Here is a 9,860-nt window from a genome sequence, read left to right as displayed (position 1 = left end):
AAACAGACCCGGGTAAAGAGTTCGGCAAAGCCTCCAGTACGTTACAATTGAACTCTTTCTTTAACCAAACTACTGTGAGAGGCATCATGGCTTCTGACCACCTTCATAGAGTCTGTGCACTACATGCCAGGTTACTGTCTCTGAGTCTGTTTTTATCACGTTATTCGTGTTCTTTGTCTCATCCTCAGTAGAGCTTCTGAGGTTACGAGTTTTTTGTTTTCTTCCTTGAAATTAACGATAGTGTGATCACTCCTAGATGGTACTAAGCGGTCTCAGAGGCAGTGGCGATCTGCCCTCTTCAGTCAGACAGTTACTGGGTTGATCCTGGCTGTGCCACTTAAAAGTTACTCTCTTGGGAACCAGCAGTTAGCGTAATGGCCATGTCGCTGGACTCCTACGTAGTCGACCGCGGTTCACGTCCCGGACCCGGTGGCTTAAAACTCACGCCGAGCGCGTGTGCGTGCGTGCCCAAGATCCCAGGAGGAGAATGGAGGAGAAGGGATTGAGGTGTGACCATCCCCCCTGGGGGGTGATTTCTCGCTTTCTGTTCTATGTCTGTCTCTGTCTGGCGAAAACCTCTCCCAAAAAAAAGTTACTCTCTTAGCCTCAGTCAACTGAAATAAAGTGGAGTTAGCATGCTCAACGTGTGGTCGGAGGACTTCCTAGAAATACATAGGAACCCTTCAGCTAAGGGTCGCGCTCTGTCTCAGCAGTAGGAGGTCTGTTGCCATCCAGCTTTGCACTCGGCAGGGGCACAGGTGGCCGTGTTCTATTTTCTTTGGCTCCTGCACTGGTAAAGCTTTGCTTGGGCATGTTTTTGGTTTTTTAAGTGTTCGTGTTAATGAAGATGATTCAGAAATGAGCAGTGTTGGTTCTTATGTCTCATTTCAAGATTAACCCTTAGGGCACAGATCAGATTTTATCCCTTACCTCAGCCTTTCCCCGTGGGATGAGCACCTACAACAGGCTAATGATGGGTGACAGGTGAGCTGATAAAGACTCTCTAAAACGAATTAAACCAATTTAATATCTCATTTTGAAATCCCTACTATCTGTACATTCTCAAAGGATTCATTTATAACAGAGTGCTTTTTTTCTTTCAAATTGTTAATACTGACATAGCTGAATGGACATTTCAGTTTTATAAGTCGCCTGTTCTTCTGCCGTGATTGGGTAAATATTACTAGTTTATTCTGCTTTGCTTCATTATTGCAGTGAATAACTGCCTAACCACCTTGTAAGTCAGGAAAATATCCCAAGTTGTCATTTCTTTGGGAAAAACACAGCTTGACGTGGTTTAAGTACCTATTTTAGAGCGACAGTAAATTTACACTGGCAGCATTTTCTAAGGATGGAGATTTGACTCTATTATAGCTTCAATGATGAGTGGTAAAGGGATCCAGGAATTAGAGAAGGGCTTCTTTTTTTTTTAAAGAGATTTTTTTTCTTAGAGGGCATGTGTGCTGGAGGAAATCTCACACATCCCCTGGGGATGGGGGCCATGGTCACGCCTCAATTAGAGAAGGGATTCTAAGACCTGGTTCCAGGTTGCCATTGTAGTGCCAGTTAGTCTACTTAGAATTTCTGCACTGTGACCTGACAAAGGTTCAGAAATGTGCGTTCTTAACACCAGAATTCTGAATTGATGTAAAGAATTACACACATCGGCACGATCAGAAACAATTGCTGTGCTGATGTTTTTAAGCCCCCATTGTCTCCTTGACTTATTTATGTTTTAACAAATGAAAATGTCTTATGAAAATCTAAACTTGTGTTATCATTTAGGACAGTAACAATTCCCCTAGGAGATCATTTTCCCTTTATCCTCCTAAGATGAGATCACCATCCTGGACTAATGTGCAGTCAGCTGGGCATTAGCTAATGGAGGTGAGGTCATGGTAAGTGTAACCTCCAGTGAGCTCCGTAGGAACCAAAGCTGTGCTCCCAAGTGTGTGAATTTGGTACTTTCATATGGAACGGCAGACAACAACTAGTGGAGGGCAACTGTGGACATGTCTGGTGCTAGGAGGATTTTTTTTTTTTTCCCAATAGGGTATATGCTCCACCAGAGAAAGAGAGAGAGAGAAACATGAGGAATCATATCCCAGGGGGAGGACCACACTACAGTCCCTTCTCCATATCCTCTTGAATTTTGGACCCACAAGCACTGGGACTCAAACCACAGTCAGCCAACTGGGATCCAGCACCTTAACCACCATTTTGTTTACCATCATATAAACTGTTAGTAATATAGCAAGGTAAACTGATACTGTGGGGATACATATTACTCAGATACTAATAACGAAGGAAACTAAATATATCCATTTTTTTCTGTTAGCAATTAGCTACTAAAACAAAATCATCTCATGTCTACTATCAGAAATAACTAAGTTACAATTACTTGTAAGACTGCCCTACCTGAATTGTTTTTTTTTTTTTTTGACTTGACTGCAGAAAGCTGTTTTAATGTGTGAAAAGGAAATGACTACTTAAAAGTGTCCTAATTCTTAGAGGAAACCTTACATTGGGCTGAGCTTGAAAGCAAGCATGGTAGAGGTCTAAAGAGTTGGTCACTATTTAAAGCTGCTATTACCAGCCACAAGGAGAAAGTGTGTTCCTAAACTTCCTTGCTGCCAAGAGAAAAGGGATTGTTAAAAGTCAGTATTTTGGGGTCAACAGGTGGCATGCTGGTTAAGCATGGACTCCCACATGACTGACTGCAGTTGGAGTCCCAGATGTGGAGGCTTGAAAACCACCCAGGCACATGTGCGTGCATGCCTGAAATCCTGAGAGGGGAGGGGATTGTGGCATGACTGTCCCCGCTAGGGAATAATTTCTCACTTTCCTTCTCTCTGGTGAGACCATATGTCTTATGACCAAAAAAATAAATAAACAAACAGGTATTTTCAGTCTAAGAGTTACTACACAATTTGCAGAAGTGTTAGAGGTGAGGTCTTTAGGCCTTGATTGTTGGTGGGAACAACCGAGGAACATTCAGGGGTTCCTTGCCTCTGTTTGGCAAATGTATTCACAAAGTCAACTTGAGGCAAACCATGGGGCCCAAAAGCACTATCGGGAGCTCCAGGTTCAGCTGAGTCTCCTTTTCCAAAGCCAGTTTTTTTTTGTTTTTTTTTTTTTTTTTTAGAGCTGTTTCAGTTTAAACCCAAATTGAGAGAGTACAGCGATATCCCATATCCTTCCTGCCTCCACGTAGGAGCAGCCTGCCGCTTTATCGACATCCTACAGCAGAGTGGCACTTCTGTTACACTTGGTGACCTACACTAACACATCTTAATTACTCCATGTCCCAAGTCCACCGTTCACGTAGGGTACACTCGGGGCTGGTCATTCTGTAGGTTTGGATGATAACATGTGTCATGTTATTGCATCATGCAGGGTAGTCTCACGGCCTTGAAAATCTGCTCTGCTCTGCCAGTTCATCTCTCGGCCTTGAAAATCCTCTCTGCTCCACCAGTTCATCTCTCTGCTTCCCTCCTAACACTTGGCAAAGACCGATCTTTTTGCTGTCTCCCTAGTAATAACAAATTTAAGTTTCCTCTGTATCTTTTCGTGGCTTACTAACTTATTTCTCTTTAACATTGAATAATATCATATTGTCTAGATATACCTGGACAACATTTATTTACCTCCTGGAGATCTTCTTGGTTGCTTCCAAGTTTTGATAATTAAGCATAAAACTGTGGAGGGACCAGCAGTTAGCGTCATGGCTATGTCAGCTGAACTCCCATGTAAGTCGACTGTGGTTCAAGTCCCAGACCCGGTGACTTAAACTCATTCTGGGCACATGTGCGTGTGTGCCCAAGATCCCAAGAGGAGAATGGATTACGGCGTGGCCATCCCCCCTGGGGGGTGATTTCTTGCTTTCTGTCTCTGTCTCTGTCTCTTTCTGGCGAGTGCATGCACCCTATAGCAAAAATCTAAATAAATAAGACTGTGGGACTAGCAGATGACATAATAATTACATTGCGGGACTCCCACAGAGTCGGCCACAGTGCGAGACCTGGACCCAGCAGCTTAAAACTCACACTGAGTGTATGCCCAAAATCCTGAGAGCAGAATAGAGAAGAGATTGTGGCATGGCCATTTTCCCTGGGGGTGATTTCTGTCTCTCTAGAAGAAAACTACAGGGCCAGGTGGTGGCATAGCAGTGACACAATGCTCTGTGACACGGGCCCCACATGGAAATGTCCTGGGTTCACATCCCAAGGCCTCCCCAGACATGGTGAATGTGTGTGTGTAGCTGTAATGCAGGCTGGCTGAGGCTGGGGGTGGGTCATGGCATGAAGACTCTTCTGGGTACCTGCTTCTCCTTCTCCCTTTCTCTCTCCCTTTCAATCTCTCTCTTTCTGTCATGAAAGAAAGAAATAAACTTTTTTAAGAAGTGGTCTAGTCCATGTACTGGAGTGCAGTGCTGGAAACCACATGGCTAACTACAGCTTTAGATCCTCGTGTTGATCTGAAAACATGCCTGGCACATACAAAGTCCTGAAGAGTTGAAGACAAGGAGGAGAGGATTATGGTGTGACGAGACCCTGTCAAGGGTGCTTTCAACTCTCTCTCTTCCTTCCTCTCTCTCCCAATGTGTGTGCACACATGATATTATTTAAAAAACCAAACAAGGACCAGCAGATGACCTAATGGTTACATCGCTGGACTCCCACATAGTCACTCACAGTTCGAGTCTTGGACCCAGCAGCTTCAAACTCACATTGGGCATGTGTGCATGTATGCTCAAAATCCCAAAAGAATGGAGGAAAAGGGATTTGAGTGTGGCCATTCCCCCAGGGAGTGATTTCTCTCGCGCGCGAGTTCACATGCCCTATAATAAAAATATCTCTCTCAAAAAAAAAAAAAAAAAAAGAAAGAAAGGAAAAGAAAACATAAAGCAGTTATAAATGTGTGTGCAGATTTTTGTGTGGGCACACCTTTTTAGCTTCTTTGGGTAAATACCAAGGAGTATGATTGCTAGATTATATGGTGAGGGTATGGGTTGTTTGTTGTGGTTTTTACCAGAGAAGGTATGCACTTGCCAAAGGGAGACAGAAAAAGTGAGGAAAGTGCCCCTGTGGGGGATGGTCATGCCACAGTCCTTTCTCCTCCATCTCTGTCTCTCCTTTCAGGATTTTGGGCATGCATGCACACATCCCTGGCATGTCTCTCAAGCCTCTGGGTCCAGGACTCAAACCACACAGTGGGTGGCCATGTAGGATTCAGATGGTTTAACCACCACATCACTGGCCAGCCCAAGAGTGTGTTAGTTCTGTAAGGAACTTCCAGTCTTCCAGAGGCTGTGCCATTTTGCATTCTTCCCAGCCCTGAATGAGAGTTCCTGTTGCTCCACATTCTCATTGGCGTTGTTTACAATGTTCAAGATTTGGGCCGTTCCAATAGTTGTGTAGTAGTGTCTCATTTTTGTTTATAGGACATCTTCTCTATGTTTATTTGCCATCTGTGTATCTTCTTCGATCAGGCCAACTGTGTTTTCACTCTAGATTTTCTTTTTTTTTTTTTTTTTAAGAATTATTTATTTATTTTTGTTTATTTATTTATTTTAATTTGACTGGAGAGGGACATTGAGAAAGAAGTCACTAGGTCTAGGACTTGAACCATGGTCAGCCATGTGGAAGTGTCCAGCGCCTTAACCATCATGCCATGTGCTGTCCCCATTTACTCAAGATTCTCTATACCCTGGCCATAAGGTCTTGAAACAAAGATACTATTTTCTTATGGGTTGCAATACATTGTCAGTAAATCACTTTGCATATATTCACCTGTGTCTTCAAACTTGTTAGCTACTCTCTACTGTTCTCGCCCTTAATCAAGTTTGCCACACCTTGTTTCTCAACCACAGATGGTCAATTATTTTGGTTTGTGGTCTGTCCACGTAGGAATAGCGTGCATAGTATAAGCTGGTCTCTATGATATTTATGATTCAGGGAAGCTTGGGATTTCCTTGTACCTAATTCATGTCCATTGTACATATGAAAGAAAAAGAAAAAGGCAGATAGAATGGTATCTGATACAGGGCATATATGGGCAAGGGAGGGTCACTACTTTCTGAGTAAGGGAATACCTCTTTCTTGTTGTGCTTAAAATGGGGCAAGTTGAAACTGGCTAGCAACAGTTCTGGCTTTTTTTTTTTTTTTTTAAGAATTATTTTATTTAACTTTATTTGTTTTAATTTTACCAGAGAGGGACAGAGGTGGAGGGGAAGGGAAAGTGAGAAAGCAAGCCTTTAGGTCTAGGACTCAAACCACAGTCAGCCATGTGGGATCCAAAACCCTTAGCCATGTGGGATCCAAAACCCTTAACCACCATGCCACCTGCCAGCCCAAAGCCTTGTTTTATAAAATAATACCAGAACTGGGGCCAGCAGGTGGTGTAGTGGTTGAGGGCCCTGGATTCCCACATGGCCAACTGTGGTTCGAATCCTAGACCTGGCAGCTTGCTTTCTCACTTTGCCCCTCTCTTTCTCTCGCATGCTCTGTCCCTCTCTGATCAAATTGAAAGAAAAAAAGAAAGAAGAAATAATTCTTAAAATATATATATATATACTTGGCCCCTATGTTAAATAAAATTTAAAAAGCAGAGGGGTTGCCTAGGACTTTGTAGAGAGGCTTTTGTGGGTGAGTGAGTCGTGTCGATGGGGTTACATTTTCTTCTAGTATTTCTGATTTTAACATAGGAGTGAGGGTCAAGCTGTGTTTTGACTAGAGTTTTTGACGTAGCTAGGACTCCTAGAGTTGGGAAAGTCTTAAGATTTGTTTGTTCTTGTTTTGGGGGATTTTTTTGTTTTGTTTTGTATTGTTTTGTCCTTGTTTTTCTGCCTTCTTTATTTAGGGGAGTAAATTACCATGGGAAGTACCTTTGCTTCTGGGAAGTCAGAAAGGACTTGGCAGGACTCCAGAGACCAGTAGCAAGGAGCTGCCCTCGTCACAATCCACACAGCAGAGTAGGAAAGAAGAGGCCCCATCACCTAGCGTGTGATTGTGGACGGAGTCACTTACTCACTAGGAGTGGAGTCTCGGTAGGAGTGTTGGGAGCTTAAGGCTGAGTGCCTAGCAAAGGACCTGCTGTACAGTGAGTGCACAGTACGTGGCAGCTGGTTCGATTCTAAGCGCTTACTTTGTGAGATGGAAGAATGAAGGCAGAAGCTTTAGTTTTTAACTTCTAGGTTTCCTAGGCCATAGCACCATCCTAAATGAGAAGCTGGGATTCCAACCCCCAATTGAAGAATAAATATTACCTTAAAAGTATGTATAATGATCATAAGTCAATTTAAAAAAAAAAAAATAGGGCTACCAGTGCCATGGTAGTTAAGGTGGCTGAATCCCACACAGTGAACTGCACGGTCAAGTCCCAGACCCATCAGCTTGAAAAACACACCAGGCGCATGCATGCCCAAATCCCAACAGGACAAATGGAAGAGAAGGGATTGTAGTGTGACCATTCATACCCCACTGGGGAGGGGCTGCTTTCTCACTTTCCTCCATCCCTCTCTGTCTCCAGTAAGCTGATGTGCCCCTGGCAAATATATTATTTAAAAAAGGGGGGGGGGGTCATAAAGACTATGTGGAAGTTGGGAACTTCTTGGTTCTGTGTCTCTTGGGAATCTAAGAATTACAGAGTAGCTTTATGTGAAATACCATTGTGGTTGGAAGTTGTTTTGTTTTGTTTTATTTTTTAACTGTGTTATTGGGGTACAGTTCCTACAAAAGACCTGATCTATTGTTTCACAAGCTGCAGTCTTTGTTTTGATCTGGTGGGGGGACATGCAAATGTAAAACTTAATCTAGCTCCTCACGCTCTAGCTGTGTACTTTATACAATTCACCGTATGTGATTCATTACTTAAAGGGACTACATTGTACGTATCGTTGCAAAGGGTCATTGTCCCCAGGTCTGACTCTAAAACCTTAACAGTAGAGGAAAACCAAGGGATTAATATGGAGGAATAATCCCTGGGACAATTAATAGAATGCAGTGGTTTTTATAATGACTGGGTTTTTTTTTTTTAATTAACTCTATTATTGTCTTTCTGTTCTTGTCTAGTTAATAAAAGTAAACATGGAGAACAATGAAAGCTCAGTGGATTCAAAGCCCATTAAGAATTCGGAAGCGTGAGTATTGAACAGAATCCCGTGTCATCAGAGAAACATGGGTATCAGGGACCCGGCAGACTGCGGCTAGGGAAGCAGACAGAATGCGAGCTTTCCCGCCGAGAAACCACGCTGACTTCTGACCTTAGACAGTGGTGGGGCTTTATACACTAACCTGCCTTCACTGAAGCTCAGCTCTAGAATGGAGGTTGTCAGGCTTTCACAGAACTAGGGAAAGGAGGAGAGGAAAACCCTAGCATGGCGCCTGACCCAGAATCCAAAACCTGATCTAGGAACCTGAGGGATGCCACAGAGGAGGCAGGACTCACAGTCAGGGCACTGTGAACCCTCTGGCATCACCACTGCACTCGAGGTTTTGTGTTGGGTGTGGTTGGGTGTTGTAGATGGTTTGAACTCCTCCTTATGAGTTTTAAGGCTCAAATGCAATGCCAGTCTTCAGTCCAGGGAAGAACTGCTTACTTACGGGTTATCATTTACCCTTTGTTTTTTTTTAATTAGCATCTTTCTTGAAATATTTTACTTCCTAGTGCTTCTAATAATAGCAGCTGGAGAAAGGAAAAAGATCCAACTCAGGCACTCCCGAATTCAATCACGTCTGTTATCCATTCAGGATCTCTTGGGATAGTTTCAATTCTAATAAGTTTATTTTTGAGACACAGCATTATTGTTCTGGACCCCCTTGGGAATTGTAGACTAATCTTACTAAATAATTGTATTACAGAAAGCCTATCACCAAGTTACTAGTGGAGATTTAGAAATGTTTGTTTAAGAAAGAGTTTTCCTAGAAATACTGTTCCATTTTAGAGGGGCTTTGTTGTCCTTGTTATTTAAATCCTTGTAAGGTGGTTTATGCATGATCCAGTCTTTTCACATCGCTTAAATAGCAAATTGCATGGGAGTCCTGCACTGGGTTAGGGTTGTTTCCATCCCGTAATACCATCACCTCCCTTTCCCAGGCTTTTTGAGCCTCTGCTTTATTCAGCATGCCCCCTCTTGGTCTGGCTAAGGGACTGCTGGTAGAATACCTTCCTCCTCAGGATGCAGCATGTGAGAGGGAGAATGGGCTTTGGGAGACAGCAGGTATAGAAAGGAACTTCAAAAGATGTGTGGAACGCCGGGCGCGTGTGCGTGCGTGCCCAAGATCCCGAGAGGAGAATGGAGGAGAAGGGATTGCGGCATGACCATCCCCCCTGGGGGGTGATTTCTCGCTTTCTGTCTCTATGTCTCTCTCTGTCTGTCTGGCGAGCGCACGCGCCCTACAGTGAAAATCTCTCCAAAAAAAAAAAAAAGATGTGTGGAAAAATGGAATTAAGGTATGAGTTTATTTGTAGAAAAATTTTGAAATTCATACGTACTTTTCTCATAATATGAATTTTCCATGAACCGTTTGAAAACCCTCATTACTGTGTGATCCGTTATCTGTATGACCTCTTTATCCCTAGTATTTTTGGGATTGAGTATAACTTGCAATATTCCAGGGTAAAATGCATGAGTGCATGGACTTAGGTACTAGTGTTTGGCTAGTCCTGGACGTGTCGCTTCCTGATTATTGGTCTACATTGGGGTCAGACTCATAGTCTATTTTTGCCAAGCTTCATTTGAAAAAGCCATACCTATTTATTTATATATTGTCTTGACTGATTTTGCCAGCAGAGTTGAGTAGCTGCAACAGAGACCGGATGACCTACAAACTTAAAATACTTAACATTTGGATTTTTAA

The 9,860-nt window shown here is 43.0% G+C and overlaps 1 protein-coding gene across 4 annotated transcripts in view; it reads left to right on the top strand.

Annotated features, from left to right (window-relative positions):
• Window positions 1-8,050: 8,050 nt before the first annotated feature.
• CASP3 (caspase 3) overlaps window positions 8,051-9,860 on the top strand; it is a 17,898-nt gene continuing 16,088 nt past the window's right edge. The window contains exon 1 of one of the 4 annotated variants that reach the window (XM_006160438.3): window positions 8,051-8,140. In XM_006160438.3, coding sequence (XP_006160500.1) covers window positions 8,088-8,140 — 53 coding nt within the window. In that variant the 5' untranslated portion in view covers window positions 8,051-8,087. The remainder of the gene's footprint in view (window positions 8,141-9,860) is intronic. The other 3 variants (XM_006160437.3, XM_027776589.1, XM_027776590.1) reach the window with 3 other exon arrangements.

Source organism: Tupaia chinensis, unplaced genomic scaffold (assembly GCF_000334495.1).
Source record: "Tupaia chinensis unplaced genomic scaffold, TupChi_1.0 Scaffold000685_1, whole genome shotgun sequence".
In the NCBI taxonomy this organism is placed as follows: Eukaryota; Metazoa; Chordata; class Mammalia; order Scandentia; family Tupaiidae; genus Tupaia; species Tupaia belangeri.
The sequence above is the reverse complement of the archived record's forward strand: the minus strand, read 5'-3'. Positions and strand labels throughout refer to the sequence as shown.